General features: G+C 42.8%; 1 protein-coding gene across 2 annotated transcripts in view; it reads right to left on the reverse strand.

Annotated features, from left to right (window-relative positions):
* RCAN2 (regulator of calcineurin 2) overlaps window positions 1-21,509 on the reverse strand; it is an 80,911-nt gene that overhangs the window by 28,796 nt on the left and 30,606 nt on the right. Inside the window, exon 1 of one of the 2 annotated variants that reach the window (XM_082758051.1) lies at window positions 9,062-9,309. The exons of the other annotated variant lie outside the window; for it this stretch is intronic. Coding sequence (XP_082614177.1) covers window positions 9,062-9,148 — 87 coding nt within the window. The 5' untranslated portion in view covers window positions 9,149-9,309. Of the gene's footprint in view, window positions 1-9,061; window positions 9,310-21,509 lie in introns of those variants that run through there. 2 annotated transcript variants of the gene reach the window in all.

Genomic DNA, 21,509 nt, shown 5'->3' on the forward strand with positions numbered 1-21,509 from the left:
AAAGAAAAATACGACGGCGTATTTTCATTCCCAATATAGTGCCTAATTAGCCTGCAGGACTTTAGAGCGTTATCAAACCTAATGAAATCAAGGAGTGTATTTCAGAAAATTGGGCTTGTGCAGGCTGGAAAGGAGAAGACTTTGCGTAGAGCTGTAAGCAGATGCCCAGCACCTAAAGGGGAGATGCTGGGCCCAGGCTACTTACAAGTTATGTCTAGGGAGGAGAGGCAGTGGTTTCTATCCGCCTCAACAGCCGCTAGCACTGACCACTACCAGACAGGATACGGACGAGGGAATTTCAGTCTTGCAGTGATATAATTGTTTTAGTAGGCAGATGGAAGAAACCCCAGGGTGAAAAAGCAAATATTCCTGACCAAACTGCTCCCATGTCATTTTTCAACCAACTGGATAATTTCCAGTTGGCACGGATTCTGTTTAGAAACAAGAGCTGGAAAGTAGACTAATCCTATCTTACAGCTAAAAACAGCACTGCTCTTCATCAAAATCATTTTCATTTCCTGATGTGAAAAATGTACCAGTAGCTGCATGATATTAAAAAGATCCTGGACCGGCATTATGAAACCGAAGCTGCTCCTCATAGGGCCTTGTGTGCAGAGCTGTTGAGAAGTCAGTAGGGAGGCAGCGAGCCCAGTGTCTGGCGGCCAGAGGGGTAACCAAATGTGGATTCTATTTTTATGAATGTTTTTTTTTATTAAAAAAAAAATAAAAAAAGAAACAAGTAGGACATATAAAAATAGCTGGTATCCTGCAGAGTCCAGTTTCTTGCTGTGTGACAGCTTCACGCCGTCTCTGTGTCCTAAAGGAAGTTACTTGCCTCACAAATGCCATTATGCAAGTCCATAACGTGTCTCTCAAGGAGTCTGACTCTGAAGAAAGATCCTAAAGCACTAAAGTTTGGTGCAATTAGATTTTAGATGACACACAAATACATAGGACCAGCAATTTCCGAGGGTCTCAGCCTGGCAGCCGGACGGTACCCGCACCCAGCTGCAAGTCCCCACTGCAGGGGCTGCGCTCACTGGGGCTCACAACCAGAATTTCCATCTTTCAGTTTCAATCTTGGCTTGTACTGTGTCCTTAATCAGTATGGGATACTACTATGTAATTATAAAGGACAAATTATCAACTAGAATTATCAACTAAGAGTGAACACATCCACTCTCAGAGTCCCTCAGTGCAGCCCTCGGACCGAGCACAGGGTACAAAGACCAGGAACACAATAGACCTAGACTTGCTACAGATAAACCTCAAATTTGATGGAAAACATTTTGGGGCAGATGAACCAAAAGAGGTTGAAAGCAATGGTAGCTTCCTACAGATAAGTGGTCTCAAAATAGAGCCGTTCAAGATAATCTGCAGCTGTTATCAGCTACTTACTTCATTTTACACAGCCGTGGCACATTCCCATTTACTACAGTTTTACCATATCTATACCAATTACTTTCTCTGCAAAGTAAATTCTCCTTATCGAAGGCATTTGAAACCTCCTCTGTATAAAATCCTTATTGTCCTCTTGCTCTGCCTGTTTCACACTATATAAAGCTGTTAAAGCTTAAGCAGCAATTTTAGCAAACATCTAGCCAATGACATTCAAAAATGTTCTTTTCTTGGGTGCAGTATGTGTTGAGTAATCACCTGTTCCTCTGCTACCAGATGCCGAGGAAATGGTTTTATTCTGCACTACTTGGTGACATGAAGCTCTGTCCCCTACCCCAAGAAATACCTCTCCTTTGGGAGTTAGGATTGTGTGCATGGAGCTTAAATCACAATAGTTTTTCAGCAGTTTCAGTCTAGTTATCTGCTCCAACAGCAAGAAATAGGTCTCTGAACACCTTTCCTCTTGATTCATTCACTGTTAAAAAGAAAAATCAACTTCCCAAATCTCTAAAACTTTAAGTACGTCAATAATTTGCTTCCTACATAAGCAGCATACTTATTATTACTACGAATACATACATATTACTGTTACAAAGCATTTGGCTTCCCTCCCAGCTGTCATAATTAATAAGAATTTTTTCCAGCTCACCAATCCTCTGGTTATGGTTCAAGGACTAGCAGTAGCCCGCAGGTAGCTGGCTGGTCACACCGTCCTAGAAATCCTGTGACACAATCAGCTGCTTCTCTAGATAAAGGTAGTACCTTTCACACTTCACTACTTCTCTTCTTAGGATCTGCAAACCAGATGGCAACACTAAATCTCATTTTACAGACAAAAGGTGTGCATCCGAGATATCCTAAGGCGTGCTTTGGTACATTTTATCAGGTCCCGTACACTTGCATAACTTTACCTTACCTCTATTTTTGGCACTTCTCCTCTGCTCTGGCCACCACTAGGTGTCTTTTTTTGTGTGTGTTTTGTTGGTGGTGGTGGTTGTTTCTATCAAGTTAGCTCATGATCAGCCAAGTTCTTTATACAACCACACACAAAACCAGTCATCCTGTAACCCTCTCTGCGTTGTTTGCTCTGTGTTGTCTTCTTGCTGTTACTGGATTTTCACATTGTTTTCCTCCTTCCTCCTTCTTAGGCATTACAGAACTTTTCTTGTTCTCATTTAAACCCACTGCTAGCTGAAATTCATTTTACGACGTTGCACACTTGGTTTTCGCTTCATATACAAACCCTTAAACTGCTGTAAAGCAAAAGGAGTATCTGATCTAGCCACAACAACTTCTCCACACACATCCCATCTATCCTTCGCGTCGGGATGGATGATCTCCATCATGCACTCAGAAGCGCTATTTTAACTGCTAATCCTCACACACTTCTCCAGCCCTCAAGCAGTCTTCCAAGAGGCACTATTCTCCGGCTCCAGGAGTTTGCTGAAGATGACTTTTAAAAATGACATTCCTCATCCATCTAATCTCAGACTTTCCGTACTTGAAAAACGCACTTCAAAATCATTTTCCCCAAAAGTACTTGCCATGAAGTATTTTTTCCGTGAATTGCTAACTTTGAAATCTAAGGTCCGATACGAATTACCCACCTCCATTTGCTGAAAGAGAAACTGTCTGTCCCCAAAGCATTCTCCTAATTTAACATAGCATGGTGTAACGTATCACTTAGTGTTTGGATACTTTCAACAGTATATACAGTATTGTTACTTATTTCTAGTACCATCTACCACACAGTCCAACAACAACAAGGGAAAACACAATTCCTTCTTGCATTCCAGAAAGATGAAGCAGGAAGGAAGACAGACAAGGTAGGGGTAAGATATATTAAAAGAGAAGAGATCTTGGCAGTGTACAAAATATATCGTGTCTCACATGTGCATACATAGCTTGGTCTTCCCATATCCAGTCACTTGGGGATGAGAGGCTGGAGAGCTGACCTGTGGAAAGGGATCTGGGGGTTCTGGTTGGCAACAAGTTGAGTCTGAGCCAGCGGTGTGACCAGGCAGCCAGGAGGGCCAGAAATACCCTGGGTTGCATCAGGCACAGAATTGCTAGCTGGGTGAGGGAAGGGATTGTACAAAGGAAGGGCTACAAAGGTAATGGTAAAGGGCCTGGAGGGGAAGGCGTGTGAGGAGCAGCTGAGGTGCCTTGGTTTGTTCAGCCCTGAGCAGAGCAGGCCGAGGGGAGGCCTCATGGCGGCCTGCAGCTCCCTCACGAGGGGAGCAGAGGGGCAGGCGCTGAGCTCTGCTCTCTGGGGACAGCGACAGGACCCGAGGGAACGGCATGGAGCTGGGACAGGGCAGGGTCAGGCTGGGGGTTAGGGAAAGGTTCTGCACCCAGAGGTGGTCAGACACTGGGACAGGCTCCCCAGGGCGGTGGTCACGACACCAAGCCTGATGGAGTTCAAGAAACATTGGGACAATGCTCTCAGACATAGGGTCTGGTTTTGTGTGATCCTGTGTGGAGCCAGGAGTTGGACCCAAAGATCCTTGTGGGTCCCTTCTGACCCAGGATATTCATTCCATGATTTTGTGATCTGGTTTCTCCTTGCAGGTTTGCCGTGCAGGATCCTGCAGTGCTGCTGGAGCTGGTTCCTCTGTCAGAGCTACTGCAGTGAAGGGCTTTTCCTTGACTGAGCACCAACAGCAACACCAAATGAGGGCAGCTAAACGCACCCTAACAACACTGATGTTATGAGAAAGTCATCTGTGCTGTCAGGAATTAACATGAACAAAGCAAGAATCAACCTCTAGCCCAGATGGAAAGCATCAGCTGGAGCCAAACGTTATGGCTGCATATGCATCGAGAAACATTGCCAGGGAGAAAAAAAGGGGAAAGTTTTTTTTTTTTTTCTCTGGACAAATAATAATGTTAAATATCCTATACTGCTGCTAGTGCAGGAGGCAGCTAAGCAATCACACCTCAAACTAGTAGAAACTGAAGGTCATCAGTACACTCTAAACCAAACAAAAGAGTCAAGACTCAATGCTGGAAGTCAATAAATACAGGAGGACCAGACAGTCCCCTGACATGAGCCTCAGAAGTCTCCTCTGTGGAAGAGCTGAATTCTGTTGGCACTTAGATGATGAAGGTGCTTATTGCCCCTGAGCCCTATAAACGGGGGCAATTTTCAGTAAAAGCCCAGGCACACACTCCTGGCATCCCTTGAAGTGTGCAGCTGGACAACAGAAAACCCTGCGTCAACTGAGCGCGGGTCAGACGCTCTGCTTGGCCAGCCTCCCAACCTTGGCAAGTTGAGTGTTACCCAAGTGTTTGATAAACTGTGCTACTCGTTTTGTTCAGCATCTCTTCACCAAGAAAGAATTCGCTGCTTGAAACCACGCTGTCATGGCTGTTTGCATTCTGCATATGATTAGATAATGTCTTCCAAAGCAAACACGCTGCTTGGCACACGAATGGTCAAAACGAAGTGGATTATTTAATGCCTTGGGTATAATCGCTCCTGGAAAATATTACAGGAAAAAGCGTCCAACTATAAAAAACATACCCATTCATCTATGTGCTAAAATGTTTATTAAAATAAGGAGATGCATGCAACGTGGTTAGTGGAGACACTTCCCTTGAAACGTACAATTTTGCTCAATATCCAAGCCATGCTAAGAACCAGCAAGCTATCCGTAAAGCTTGAGACAAAAAAAATAAAAATAAAAAATAATAATAATAATAAAAGCTTGAGGCCTTCAGAGGAACACTGCACTATGGATCTGAAAACAACTTCACCTGGGAAAACTTATTTTGAGGAGGGGAAAAACAAACCCAACAACACAACAACAGAAGATTTGGGATTTGGGTACTTGCCTATCAAAGATTTTACAGCTGTAACACTACATGCAGACAAGAACTATGAGAACAAAGAGAAACTATCAAGTACAGAAAATACTAATGCAAGAGATTATAAAATAGGTCTTTCAGCTGTCAGGATTTTTTTATTTTTTTTTTGTGGTCACGCTGTTGTTTGGTTTTCTTCTTGTGTCTTCAGTTTTTGGAGTCATGGCTGTGCAACAATCTCTCCCCTTAAATCAAGGCTGTGTGGCTAAGGAGAAGAATTTGAAAACAGATGCCCTGAAACCCCCCAGGCAAGGCAGGGTTTCTACCTCTGGGCAGCTGGCAGTACCCAGAGAGCAGCAACACTTCCCTTTTTCTACCACTTTCTTCACTTGACTCTAATCTTAGAGCACTTAAGCTTTAAACCTCAGAACATCTCTGGGAGCGAGTGAGCCACTTTTACAAATGGAGAATTGAAGCAGGGATGAAAAAAAACACAAGAGCCAAATGTTCTTTCGCTCTCAGAAGTTTAGATATGGTGTTAGGCAGCTAAGCCTCTCACAGGCAACTACAAGGCATGACTGACCTCCAAATACATCCCAAACAAATATCATTAGCAATATGCTCACAGTAGCATTTGAACTAAATAATGAGTTTACAGATTGACAGAGATCCCGCTCCAGCGAGGATTAATCCCAAAAAGCAATATGGTCAAAACAGAGGAACTATTTTTACCGTCTTCCTTGGCTGCCTGTCTCATCTCCACCTTATTTTTTCCCCTGCATGAAGGTAATGTTCCTATCTGCGTTACTTTACCTTACTGTCTTCAGATGCAAATTTAATCAGCCTCCACCATTAATATTTCTTCTCTGTTGCCGTAGTGCCTGGTTGTCCCAATCATACCTTGCTGCCTAGCCGCATAGCACGTGAATGTAACTGAAGAGAGACCATGAAGAATTGGCAACATCAGAATGTTTTGCTTTGAGTAAGAAGTGTGAGTTTAAATTCTCTTCCCCTGTTTCAGTAACATCTGGAATTTCTCGATTAGAAATAAACAAGATATTCATTAACTAATTGCTTATGTAACAAACATTACATAAATTCATCATCTAGAGATTCTTCATTAAGAAGAATCTTAATTACCCAGGTGAACTTCGAAGCAGAACTGCACTACACGCTTTCTACGGGTATCTCCTCAAGTTCCCTGATTCCTGCCGTAGAGGCGCTGCACGGTTAAGTAGCATCTTGATCAGCCTGACCCAATTTTGGGGCTATAAAAGGCAAGCTCAAAGCAACAGCTGCAAGGAAGTGGAAGACCCGCTCGATGGGTTCATGGATGGCCAACCAACGGTGTCAGCGCTGTGGGCTAGCTGCCAGCTTCAGGGCAGCCACACGTGCTTATTGCAGGGATGAGCTGCTCCAAACACCAAAACTACAACGCTTTGCCTTCAGTACTGAGCGAGCGTTCTCCTGTTCCAGAGGCCAAATGGAAACAGAGCATTTCCAAGCCCGTCTGCCAGACGCTAAGAGCAGAACGCCTGCAGAATAAGGTCATTTCCATGGGTGGGAAAGCAGCAATAAGCCCGGCAGCTCGCTCTGCTCCGGCACCCAGCAGCAGCCGCTGCCTCTCCAGCACCAGCAAACCACCGCTCAGGAGAAGCCATGGCTCCAAGGAGCCACCAGCATCACCACCTGCTCCACAGCCCCAACACATGCTGAGCTCTTCTGCATCAGGCCTGGTGAATGGGGCAGCCCCTGGCCACATCAGCAACCTGGGACTTCAGGTTTTGGTGATACTCGTGCCTTCCAGTTGAAGGCAGGGACTTCTGTGCTCGCTTTTCCTCTTTTTCTTCAACTTTCACACCAGTAACCTCCTTCCTTTCCAACCTGAAACCTGGACGTTCCCCTCAATGTCACCATTTTTCTACAGACCACCACCTTCAGAAGGCTGAAGCGAACCCCGTTTGCAGACAAGAACCCCATAGGTTTTTTGTTGTCATTGCTGCTGGAATTCTTGGAGTTGGCACCGACGTGCAAATGGGTCTGCAGCAAGCCACGGGTGGCCAAGGACTGTCTGCTTCTGGCATCCAAGACAGGCAACTTAGAAGTCGACTTACCATTTCCAAGCTGCAGTGCAGTCTGCAGTGCAGTCTCCTCTGTAAATACACCCAAAGTCTTTGCACTCACTGCATTTGAATTCAGATGCCAGGGGAAAAAAGGGCAGGTTTAACCGAAGCAAACAAAGCACTGCAAGTCCAAGTGATGTGGCACATGAAAGGGACTCAGTTCCTGCAGTGTCCCCATCAGCCTTTTGTTCTGTTAGCCCGTGGTCTTCAGCCATGCTTTTCAGATGCTGCAGCTTAAATCAGCCTCATCTAACTCTCACCAAAGTAATTGGAGAGCTTCCTGCTGATTTTATGGAATCCCAGTTTTTACTTCATTGCTACTGCCTTATTTATAAGGATGGAGGAAGATCACAGCAACTTTAATTTCTTGCACAGCCTAATATTCAACATGGACCAGACACTAAAAGACAGCCACTCCAATATGAGCCTATGTCAATGCAGGTCAATTTCTGAATTTAGAATTAAAACAAACAAATCTGTTGGTACTTTAAGGAAGGGAAGAAGACAACAAACATTTTTCTACTCAAAGCACAAGAGAAAGCATGTCCCGATGCAGGCAGGACCGTCCACCTGAACCACTCCTCCGAATTATTCCCCATCAGTTCCATCTCTGAATCCCCTACTGAACTGTGAAGAAAAAGCTTTTTAAATTAACGAGAATCTCTCGCTAGCAGCATAAAAGCATTTGTACACAGCGTGTGTGTGATATCACCTGGTAACAAACCAACAGGGGAATAAGAGTCAGGACAAACTCTTGCGAATGGCAATGCTTTTTTTCCAGATATTTCCATTGGCCTCAAGGTATGACTCAGAGTTAAACAGAACAGGGGTTCCGAATTTGGCCTCAGATTTGTACAGCCTTTTTCCCCCCATCCCATTTTTTTAATACTAAGAAGACAGCAATCAGATTAGAAACTAATGTTGTCTGTCCATGTCCTTTAAATAAACTGCTGAATGTCACTGTGCTATGCCTCTGAGCTCTTTCAGCTGATCTGTGAAAAGCATACTTAAAATTCCTCTTTCAAACTTAATTTGCAGCGATTTTCTTGTAGTAATATCATAACAAATGAGAAAGATAATTGATTTCAACAGTAAGCAATTACATACAATGATTTTTCTACAGCAGTCGTCTAATTAAGAGGCTACGAGCCCAGCATATCAAATCTTAGAATGAAGCATTTGAGGTATTCATACGAGATGCAAGATGCACAACTTTTTGTATTCTGCCCTATTGCAGATGCACCAAAACACTCGCTCCAAACTTTTAACCCTTCGCAAAGATTTCCCACTCATCTGGGTTCAGAAGCCAAGGAGCAGCTCCTGCTCAAATGAGCAAAGACAGCTGAAGATCGTCAATATTGATAAATAACAAACATTCGCGGCACGGCTGATCTAAAAAAGTGACAGCGGACTAAAAATATCTCGAGAAAATTAACAATGAATGGTTTGTTCTGAAGATGAAGCATGCACATACACAGATGCCAGTTATATAACCCATTTCTTAGATCAGGCAAGAGTAAACACCGGGCTGCTCTTTCAGCTTATCAGACCACGGTAAAAAGCAGGCACATTTCTCTCCCACGTCTCTCTCTCCCCTAATTAACAGATTTTTTTAACGGCGTGCCTTTTACTACCGCAGCAGAATCTCATTCTGAATCGCTACGTACAAATCCCCATCGCTCCCACAGGCTTTTCTAAGAAGCATCTGCAACAAAAGAACAGTAGGCGCATACCTTAACCTCTTGGTTGGCAAAAATCTCCACGTCAACCCCACAGGCAACCAGAGTGGAGACATCACAGTCCATGCTACGGGCTGGCATCCCCCCCTTTTGCACACAGAGTTAAGCAACCTCCGAGTAACAAACGACTGGAAGGAGACAAAAATCTTCGGCTCGGTATTGCTATTGAGCAGTCCGAAATTCTGTTTCAGTGCCGACAACGAGCGCAAGCCTCCGCCACGAGCTCTTTGCCCTTAACTGAGTTGCTCCTTGCCTTCCCCTCGTACACCCACCGACTGAGCCGGCGGAGCATAGTAACAGCGCTATTCCATCTCTCATGGCAATGACATCACCACCAGGACTGACATAAGCTAAATCTATTTTTTCAACCCTTTTATCTCTAGGCAGCACAGTGGATCAAATTGAACATGATTATGTGCTAAATCTGAACTCCGACTAAATCAATTCAAGCAGCGTTCGCTGGCAACTGAGTCATAGCTGTTGTTTCAGCTGAGTGCTTATGTTGGCAAAAAAAAAGATCGCCTGACACTGAAAGCTCTGCTCCGAGTGTAAATTAACCCAGCATTTAAAGCCACCAAGCTTACGGTACGATCCATTACTTTATTACACCTTAAAATCCACAGCAGAGCGGCTAATAAAATAGAAGCAACAAAAAAGTCAGCATTCTGTTTTCCTCGCTCTTCTTTGCCATACAGCAAGCTACATGACCCCGCGCAGGGGATTAGAGAACATCTCGTCCCACCAGCAGAAGCCATCAGCATCCTGCAAATGTGACCCCATTACTTATAGACACAAGTTGCACCCTGACTCATCTTTGGGAAGATCAGAGGCATGTCTGTCTGTGACTCGGAAGTCAACAGCCCTTCAAAGAACAGAACAAGAAAATGTCCCCTGAAATGAGGATGTCATATTAAGCAACCCTTGTACCACTGTCCTTAGAGTTACTTCTTCCCAAATGTAACAGCTGAGAAGGAAATGCACCAAGTAAGGCTGGTTTAGACCCAGTAACTCAGGGTGTCTCATTGTGCTTTGTCGGTTCATTTTTTACATCAGAAAGAGATGTATCAAAAAATAAAAGTCCCAAGTTTGTAGATATTTTAAAGTTGATCTTTACCCAGAGCTGCAACATCGCTTTTCCTCTCATTTTTCATGCTCGCCATCCATAAATCACTTTTAATTGTTGCTGTCCTAGAGATGACATTTATGGCTAGGTCAGATTTACAGGCAGAATTAAAACCTTTAACTATTGCAGGCCCATCAGACTGCAGCAAACACAGGCCATGCACTCAGCTTGCTGGGCAGTCGACACAAACCTAGCAGCAGCAGCACGGAGCTTACTCGGCTTCACTGGCAGATATTGCAGCTTGCACCACGCTTTGGGATGATGCCCACGCTTTGCTGCTGATCTTTAAACTTGACTGTGATCTTTAAACTAGCTCAGGTGGTGCTGCAGGCTACGAAATTCAAAACAAAAACACCTGTGGAAAAGGCCTCGAGTTCTTTGAACCAACAGGGTGGTTGGAACATCTGGAAGCAGAAGGTCCATACCAGGCTGAAGCTGCCCAGTGCCCTGCCTTGCTCTTTCACCAGTACCAGAAGTTGGGGAAGCACAGGGACCTGCAGGTTAGTTAACAAAAGAACAACCTCTGCTGAGAAATTGGCTCTTTACCCCGGGAAATGGCAGTAAATTTGGATGCTGATACAGCAAAGCTGACATCCATTATCAGAATTTTCCCAAGTTCGGTTCAATTACTTGGCCATTTTTTAACTTGCATTTACTGTAGCCCCGTCAGCAGCAATCACAAAGGAAGATCCAAAACCAGACTAGAAACTTATCCCTGCACTAAAGATTTTACAAACCGGGAATATACAGGTCAACAGAAATAGATAGGACAGCACAAGGCAGCAAATGAATGAATAGGGTTCAACTGTTTTCTACACCAGTCACTTGTTGTTTTTTTTCCCCCACAAACCACAGTAAAAGATTTTTAGCAAAGAATTTGAAGTTACCATTCCTGTGTGTGTTTAGAAGAACTTTTATGCACATATTTGAATATCACATATATGAGATAGCACAGAAAAAAAAAAAAAAAGCCTACAGATGCCTGACTGAAGTTCTAAGTAGGCAGCAATGGAAAAATCATGTCATCAGAAAGCTGAAAAGTTCCTAAGTGGTTTTCAAAGAGCTGGAAGGAAGCACTGCAAGCAAAGATGAGTCATGGGTATCTGAGCCTAGCGAGAGTTTTAGCAGCATGGACCAACAGGAGACAAAAACTGCAACAAACTCTGCAAAGGAAAATATATCGGGAATGTGACAACGCCGAGAGGTGGCCTGAGCCTGGTCTCACAGCAGCAAGGGGGAAAGGATTTTCCAGCCCAGAGCCAGGCTGGACAGATAATCCTTTAACAATTTCATTTTTTCATTTTTTAAATCTGTCGTCTCTCAATTTCAATAGCCTGTCTGCTTAATCTTGTGAGTGCTGGGATGCGGGGTGCACGCTGACCTGTTCCACTTCACGCTTGTTCATGGGCTTCTGCTTCTCATCTCCTTTCAAACCAGAATCACTGCAGCTTTCCTATGCCATCCTAGTAAAGAAACCCTTTGCAATTATTTTAGTTTCCTCTTGCCTACTCCTACGCATGACCCATCTTTTTCCCTTAAAACCCCTTCCAGCTCATGGGGTATTTTAGCAAGCTCCTGACAGACATCCCAGTTGGGTTCACTTTGAGAAACCAGAGATCACCTTGTAGAACTCCACAGCATGCTTCAGTACTTCAGCTTAGGTCTCCCAGTAGATATTCTACGTCACTACTCACTTCTCACTTTAAATCAAGATAAAATCCTACCTGAGATTTTTTAGGGCACTCTGCAACTCTTCAGAGCCTCACCTTATGTTAATAAACGTTATTTGACTTTTCATTTCACATTGTCAGGTTAATATTGACTGCTTCCTCCAGATCAGGAGACTTGTTCTTCATCGAACTGAAATAAGATTTGTTCATTTACCTACAAGAAATTCTGATCTCTGGCTACAGATGGTCTTGCTAAATTCAATTTACCAAACTCCCAGGAAAACTAAGAGCATATCTCATGCCTGACTTAAAGCAGCCTATTTAATAAACAGTGGTCGAGATAGGCGTGCACTTCAGCATGCTTGAACCTACTCCTTCAGCAGGTTCTCCAGATCAAAGATTGCTACAGGTCACCACCTCTGCCCTACTGCTGGTGCAGGGAAGCCCCTCTCTTGCTGGCCAGAGGATTTTGGGATCACATACACCCCTTAAAACTTACCCAAGTGCCCTGCAACAGGAGCCAAGGTGCAGGAAGCAGAAGAGCAGTCCAGACGTCGGTGAGCTGAGCCATTGCCAATGGGAGCAGCATTCTGTTGGCATTCAGCACGAGTGCATCTCCACTCTCTCACTGCCCCCTACCCCTTTTATACTGGGCTTAAGACCCCAAGCAGTAATTGTGAGGATGGAGAACAAGCAGAGCACTTGGAACAACAGTCGTGCGGAAGTTTTTTTGATTTGTTTCATGTTTTGACCATAATAACAATTGTGCATGGAATTAAATGGGCACCGTGCGTGAATAATTCAAGGGAACATTTCGGAGTGAGGTTAAGAGCAACCCAGACCTACTTGCACATCTAAGCTGAGCACTGACATACAAAGCTTTTAGTTACTTGTGCAGCAACCAAACAGGCCCTGGAACCCAGAACAATCCTGATTAAACGTCACTCAGGCTGATACTCATTCTTCACAAGAACCAGCATCAGCCACTAACAGCGCTGCGCTCTGATGATTAACACTTGATGATCAAGTCTCATACTTGAATCAGCAATCCCCTGCAAAAAGGCAAAATTCCCCAAATCAGAAGGAAAGTAAGTCGTGTTTTCAGCCCGTGCAGTGCCTGGGACTGTACAGCCCTGCCCTACAACCTTTACTCCTCTCTGTGTAGCTTTTGTTTTCCTACAGTGTTCCCACAGACATAGCTCCAGCTCAGCCCGATGCACACAAACAGGGCCGTGATTTAGGCTTTCCAAGCTCAGCTGTCAAGTTGTTAAAACAATTGCAGAAAATCTTGACCCCCTTTTGCAAGCAGACCATTACTGATTTAGCCTTAGGGAAACTTCCCCGTGTGTGGACCTCATGGTAACAGCAGCCACATTAGAACAAAAAATATCAGCTAAATTCAGGAGCCAAAGTGACATTTTTTGCTCCCAAGCTAAAGCTTGTGCTCGTTACTACTACGAATAGTAGGATTATTTCCATAGCAGCTCTGCTCACAGGTGCCTACCATGCTGTTTATGGTGCTGCACAAAGGCAGGACAATAAAAAGAAACCCCACGTTGATGCCACATTGGTGTTTGAATGGCACCCTATAAACAGATCCACATTGTCTGGCTCAAATGTTTTTAACAATGTGCATCTCTATCGATCTTCTGCAGCCTACTACAAAAGTCAAAAGCATTTAAACCAAGCTCCCTCATATACACGTAGTTACGAACAGACATTCACAAATAGAATCCTAGTTCTTTGAGACAAAAACAGAAGGTAAATAGGTAAAGATTAGTAAGAGGTCCAGACGAACACAGCAGGAACACAGCAGACCAGTGAGACTGGGCACCGAGGGAAGGATTCTTCCTCACCTGTAGCTATGCCTCAATTTATGCTCGGTGTGTAGCCGAGGGTGAAAGGCTGGCACTTCAGGACACGGAGCAGAAAGAGGTGTCTGAAGTTAAGGGAGATGTGAAAACCGTTCAGATAACACACATTACCTGATGCTCTTATAACCACACTCAATGAATTCACTGCTACCTGGAAATAATAAAATTCCCACTCTTAATTCCCCAAACAGAATGGCCATCAAACGTTACACCACTAGTTACTCAGTTATGTCTCTTTTTATAACACTGTGACAATTTAAACTCTTGAAATAAACCCTTCTAAACAGATGAAAACCCCCTAGATTCCATTAATATCCATTAATGGATTTCTCCACGAGCAGTCAATAGCTGCAACCACAATGTATTTCGCCTGAGGAACCTATCTGCATGGGAATACTCGGTCCCAGGTTCTCAACTGCTGCCAAAATTTCATGAATTTCCAGAGGCTAGAAAGGGCTTATGTGAATACAGAAATACAGAAGATAAAAATACAGCATGTAGAACTTCTTTGAATTCCTCAAAGGTACTAGAGCATCTATACATCAAATAAAGTATCTTTTGGGGTAGAAATTTTAACTGTTATTTATGATAAATAAGAATCATTTAGGTTGGAAAAGACGTTCATGATCACCAAGTCCAACCACCAACCTGACCTTCTGAGTCCCATCACTAACCCATGTCCCTAAGCACTATATCCACATGTCTCAAATACCTCCAGGGACTCCACCACCTCCCTGGGCAGCCTGTTCTGATGCCTGGCCACCTTCTCCATAAATAAATCTTCCTGATATCGAACCTAAACCTCCTCTGGCACAACCTGAGGCCATTTCCTCGCATCTTATCACTTGTCACCTGAGAAAGGAGACTGACATCCTCCTCACTGCAGCCTCCTCAGATGGCTGTAGAGAGCCACGAGGTCTACCCTCAGTGTCCTCCAGACTGACCAACCCCAGCTCCTCAGCTGCTCCTCATATGTCTTGTTTTCCAGTCCCTTCACCAGCTTCACTGCACTTTCCAGCAGCTCAAAGTCCTTCTTGCAGTGAGGGGCTCAAAACTGAACACCATACTCAGGGTGTGATCCCACAGCTACAAAACCACTGATTATCCAAGAGGAGTTTGAACCCCAAGCTAAAATTCCTAAAAATTCTGAAATAACAACAACTGTGAGGGAAGAAAACAGACTCACAGTCACTTCTGCTTATAGGAAACATTCATGCCTATTGTTTGAAGATTTTTAAAGGTGCAGAATTTTGGCCAGAAAAAGCAAGAAACTGAAAGTTTAATTAAACTTAGAGTAACCCTAAATCAATACATTTCCCATAAATACATTAACGGTAAAGTCTGGAAAATCCTTTAGATGAACCGTGCCTTGGCTGCCCTCAACATTTGGAAAGGAAACTTTTCTCTAAGTAATGTTTTGTTTTTCTGTCAGTAATAAATTTTCGCCGCTCAAACTTAGAGGTCTCATTGTCTGAGAATCCGAGAGTCAGAAAATAAGACAAATCATAAACATTATGGAATATTTCTCCTGCTTTGGTAACTATCAAGCCACTCAGAGCACCACATATGATCATGTAAAAATACTTCAGCATCTGAGCAAAAGAGAGTGTCACTTAGCCAAGATCGTTTTGCTGTCTCATTTGGGAACACACAAGTTTTAGCTCTGAGTCAGAATTGTTCAATTACTTTTCATGTTGCAGTATCATTCATAGCCCTCAGCTTCCAAATATAGGGGCGGGGGAAGGAAATCGGGGCACGTAACCATTTTCAGCAGAATGAAGAAAAACCCTTCCCTGGGCCTGATCCGCACAGGATGATGGTTTTGGTGCTCCTAGACTAAGATGGGAGCAAGACTCCAAGGAGATGGATTCAGCTCCTGATAGCACTGCTAAGTGACCTTGGACAAAACATGCAAGAAAACACATTCAGAAGAGCTCAGCCTTCTTGTATTTTATTTGGATTTTAAGTGTAAGCTGTGAAGGGCATGCTCCACTACCAGGCATTTAATAGATGATGCAGTTTGGGAGAGGCCTGAAAAGCTCCTGCCTAAAAAATGTGATTTACTGTCATCCGAAAACTCAGTTAAAGGTTTCAAAATGCATTTTAGAATCATTTCCATTTACCCTTCCTTGTCTCCAACCAGCAAGGGTATTTAACATGGCTGTATGTTTTCCTTGTCATTTGAGATGCTTCATCACAGCCAAATGCCCTTGAAAGAAGAGCCCGGAATACCAATGCTCGCAGCTGTGAGAGCCCAACCTTATCTCCGAAGCGCAGCGCTGCACAGGACACGCAGGTGAGAGATTTAATGGCTGTGCTGCGAGAGAACGGCGCTTCCTGCCAAGCCAGCAAAAGCAGTCCAGCTCGAAGGAAAAAAACAAACTGTCAAACAGCATGCGGTCAGACAGCAAATAATGAAGCAATGAATAATAGATTTCTTGGGTAATTGCTATTTTCTCCTGATATTATAGGGTGGAAGTGGGCATTTATTTTGATGAAACACTTTCTTAAAGCAGATAGCCCCTTCTGTGAAATTCCCTCACCCAACAGAAAGATAAAATAGCCGAAAATAACCCTGAAGTGTCAGTAATTAAAATCTACCCTGTACGATTCTTCACTCTTTTCTTCACTAAAGAGAGAATACACTGTCTTCCATTTTGATAAATTATGTTCCCCGCTACTATTTATTGATTTACATTCATATGGTGACTGGAAATTAGACAATATGGGATGCAAATTGGGGTATAAAGCTTCTCCAAGGTCTCTACAATGAAATTTAAAATCCCCGCTAAGGAAACTTTTTCCAGCAGTATATAGCATACGAGTAATTCCCAAATAACAGTGAACTTGTAATTTATTCATAAAATGGCTTTATCTGAGTCCCTCCCCACCAGGCTGATTTCACAATTTCACAAGGAGAAGTGGGACCATGATGACCCCTGCAAGAGCCTGCATCCTATGTGAGGATATGAAAGGTCAGAATCAGTTTACCCCCTTTTCCTCTCCCTAAAAGGACAGACATTTTTCCCAAACTAGAACAGAACTTGAGGAATAGTCTCCCATTGACCCAGCCCAAGAAAATGCCAAAAACAGTTTTCCAGTCTTCTGGCTTGCACTCTCAGTTTACTTAATATTTCAGTAATTTTTAAGCTCTGTTTTGGAAGATGCCTAGTTAAAAAGTTTGGTTCCCTCCAAAAAAAATGGCATTATGATGTGTTTTCAAGATTAAACTGGCAATAATTAAATAGTGGGTACATAAAAAAACACAAGCAAGTGACACAAAACTGACCTTACTTCAAAGTAGCAGAAGTCTCACTAGAATAACCCGCTCCTCTCCATCCTATGCCCTTTGAAGTTTACTGTGATACATGAATTTGAGATTGTGTTTGTTTGGAAGTCACTTATTTGTTCTGCAACTTTTCTCTCCGTGAGCATAAAAGCAAGCAGGACTCACTGTAGAAAGGCAGGTCAGTTATTTACTGAAAAGACAAAAAAGTACAAGTATTAATTTGCAATTTTATATCTTAGTTTCTATACATTACAGCCATAAACTGGGTTACAGTCAGAATTTCAAACTCATAATCCCAGCTTAAGATGGGCAAGCAAACTTCTACGTCACTTGAGATATCACCAATTATATTTCCACTTCTTCAGGCCACAGAGATAAAACCAGGCCCAAATACTCCAGTACGTAGCAAGAGGCATCTTAGATGTAACAGTGGCTCTCAAAGGAATTGAGAACTGCTTTGCTTTAATCCATGGCACTGTTTTCATGAACTTGAAGAGATTCATGCTCCAAAAGGCACATAAACAGAGGAAGGATAGAAGGTCACAACTCTTTAAATTAGCTCTTAAAGGACTGCTAAAAAGTATTCTGGCATTGGGCGATATCAAATAATAGCAACCACTTTTCATGGAAAGGATATACTCAGCAGCTAATGTGGATTTATTCCCACTCTAAATTACTAAGTGCATCTCACGCGTGTTTATGTTTCTAAGAAATAAGGAAGTAGTTGAAGAGTCACGAGCCAAGAGACATTCCTCGGAGAATGAATTAGAACTCGAACAAAAAATAATTTCTTATCTTTTGGACAGAGCAGCTGAAAGAGCTGTATATTCCCAGTTCAGTCGATGTTCTTTTAGCAACTTAAAATATTATTGTAATGTCTGGTTGCTATTTACAAAATATGTTATATACACCAAAGAATGCAGCCAAACTTCTGAAGGGGTATGTAGCAGGCCATATACAGCAAGAAGATTTTAAAAGGAACACAAACTCCCCCGCAATACAATCCCTTTACCAAGATGCAGTCTGCTGCATGGCAGAGGGCTGCCCCATAGGAGCTGGACCTAAGAGAAGGCTACTGAAGTCTTCAAGGCATCAAATCCACTCAGGAGTGATGGGCTTAGTGTAAGGATTTGCAGATAAAAGATTTAAAGAGCATCTTGCTAGCCACTGAAAGACAGTCGCAGCAGCCTACCACCTTGCTGTGAGCCAGGAAGCTCCAGGAAATGAGACAAGGCACAGCCACTGTCCTACACCAAGCCCAGCTCAGCAGCATCACTACCCAGTGGGGACCAGAAGACACTCGCTGATCAAGCTCGTTCTGACATAAAGATGGGAACAAAGCAGGGACTGTAAAGATATGAAAGAGAAGGTGGATGATGGACAGAAAAAAAAAAAAGACTATATTGAGTTCTACATACACGTGAGGCTAATTACAAAACTGTAAAATAATGTTCAAATAAATCCCTACTAAATATCTCTTGGTATTTGGAAAACACGTCGATAGCAAAAGCCCATCTGGAAGGCAGAGCTTTTATCAAATGTGAAATAACACCACAAAGAATCTTCAAGGCCTTGACTGGTTTGAAGATTTCATTTATTTAAATTGTCTTTTTAAGACCTGGAAAAATGCTGTATTTTAAATGGCCTGCTAATCCACCCTGCAAACCCCGAACCTTTGACTTTTCCTTTAAAGCCTTTGAACTGTTCCCAAGCTGTAACAACTGCTGCGTTTCAATTTACTAAACAAATTCTTTACTTTATTAACATTAATAGGAATATTTTCACTGATTCATTTATAACCATGCCAATTCCTGGAAGTAAAACTTTTATGTAAACTTAACGTACAAAATCAAGAGGAATTCCTTGCCCCTCTGAAATGGAGACAGGATTATAGGTTAAGCACTATTTTAGCACTACTTGGTGAGAATTCAGTTGTACAGACCTGCTCTTCTCATGGTTGCTTTGTCTGTAATAGATGTATTGGCTCCTTTGTTCAATAGGAAATAATAATTTTATAAATAATAATAATTTTATAAATCACAAAAATGTGTCACATTTAGGTGCTGCACTTGGTGCTCTACAGACCCTGTGCTGGTTTTTGACCCCTCAAGGAGCCCAGAAGGACTTACAGATACGGAGATACCCACAGACTGAATCTTGTGGAGGATCAGAACTGAACTGCAGGGGATGCTGACGTCTTGAAGACAAAATCAGGTCTGAAAAAAGTTAGCACAGAGAGAACTCACTGACCCAAAGCACAATCTTTGTGTTACATCCTTCTTGACTTGTGAGCAGCCCTCCACACCTGCTCTCCACAACAGTAACTTGCAGTGCAGGTTGCTGGCATCCTGAAGGAAGGCTGGTGCATACTTCAGAGCAAAGTCATAATCTTTTCTCCCTTTTTTTTTCCTGCTATCAGATCTAGGAATCTTCTCATTAAGTCTCTCAGTGACTTCATAATCCCTTCTGATGCATCTGTTTGCCTTAGCAATCATTGCATTCAGCTCATTCTGCTAAGCAGTTAGGTTTTTAGCCCTGCCACTAGTACTTGGAAATTGCTCCAAATCCAAATGCTGTTAGTTAGAAACTAATTTTCAGACAAACTTGAGGCCAATCTTTTTTTTTTCTTTTCCTCTTGCATTTATAAACAGCAACCAAACACTTGCCAGACTTTGTTTCTGCTGCATAAAAATGAGCCAAACTCTCCCACATGATATCAATGTGAAAAAAGTCATTTACAACAAATGATTTAAAAGCAGCTTGGTAACTTCTATATGGCATGCACATCCTATAGGTCACATTCTAGCTCAGCTCTTGAACCACATGGCTTGTTAGCTTCTCACAGACAGACACCATAATCTGTGACTCGATGTGCTGTTATCTGCAGCCTGGCTGTGTTAGCTAACAGAACACTGTGGAGGTGCTTACACGAATAAAAAGCGCTCTGCAGCCCATATAGCTTTAAATTTAATTGTAAGAATGGAATTGGATCTGTGACAGACATTTCGGTTTTAAAAATGGCAAAGGAAAGAAAACCAAACCCAAGCTCCTTTCTTCCCACTATCACAGCACTTTGTCATTCGTGACTGTGCAGAACTTGCTGCAGCAAGAGAGCCACTGAAAGCTGCTTGGCTGGGGGAAGGAAAAATTTGTGATTTTTATATATATACATATATATATTCATACATATATATGAATATGAGCCTCTTCAACTGCTTTTTTTGCAGCATAAACTTCTCTAACAACTTGCCTCATATTACTTCTGAAATCTCATTATTTCATAGAATGGTTTGGGCTGGAAGGGACCTTAAAGCCCTTTCAGTTCCAACCCCCTGCCATGACAGGGACACCTCCCACCAGTCCAGGCTGCCCAAATCCCATCCAGCCTGGCTTTGGGCACTGCCAGGGATGGGGCACCCACAGCTCCTCAGGGCAATCTGACTGCTTTCTTGTTTTAGTGCATTATTTACAAGTTGTAATAAAACCCCAATCTTTTACCTCAAATCAAGGGCAAGGGGTGAATTTAGGTCAACATCTAGTTTGATGAGTCCAGGTTGTCACAAAGCCATTATGCCATATGACTGGGCAAGAATAAAAAGTGTTTGTTTGTGTTTTTTTTTGTTTTTTTTAAATATTGGCAGAACTGTGGTAGGCAAGAACATGCCTACAAAACTTCAAGATATTTCTAGAACAGATTTTGAAAGAAGAGATCATTGCAATACACATACTTTAAGCTTCTGCTGACGTTTTAGCAAGTGGCTCTTTCTTTTTCTTTAAAGAAAACCTTTAATAGAATTTGTCCAGCATGCCTTATATCACATATATAGACATGCAATAAATCACCTGATATAGAACGGGACAGCAAATCATTTGGTAATACAGTGCAGATGGGATCAGTATAGGGACCACCAGGTGCAGATGATGGCACCAAAAAAAAGGACTTAGAAAGTACCAGAATGGAAGAGGACTATTAATAGTGCTTCCATTGAATGGGATTATTACTATTAATAGTGCTTCTATTTAATGGGATTTTTTACAGTGATTTTATCTAGAATGCTAATGGAGATCCACACGCAAACCATGACAACCCACGCAGCAGACACACATTCATGGAACTGCCAGTGGCTTAATGGTAGAGGTGTCTTCAAAGCAAAGGAAGATGAAAATGAGGATTACAAGTTCATCACAGACTGGCAGTGCTGGGAAGGTAATGTAATTAGTGTTTGCAAAGAGTCAGTGCAATCCCAGGCTTCAGCAGCAGAATTCTTCCAGGTAAAGAGAGGAAAAATTATTTTGTACTGTATTTTTCTCTCTTCCAAGAGAGAATTCATAACTCAGCTTCATAATGAGTACATTTTAAAGAAGAGAGCTAAATAATGCTGGTGGTGGCACAGCAATGAAGACCCACCTGCCATGAAATGACGAACTCTGGGACGTCTATGGGAACAGTAACAGGACTGCACTGGTACTGTGGTTGGAGAAAAGG

This window comes from Aythya marila (assembly GCF_965140915.1).
Source record: "Aythya marila genome assembly, chromosome: 3".
Taxonomy (NCBI): Eukaryota; Metazoa; Chordata; class Aves; order Anseriformes; family Anatidae; genus Aythya; species Aythya marila.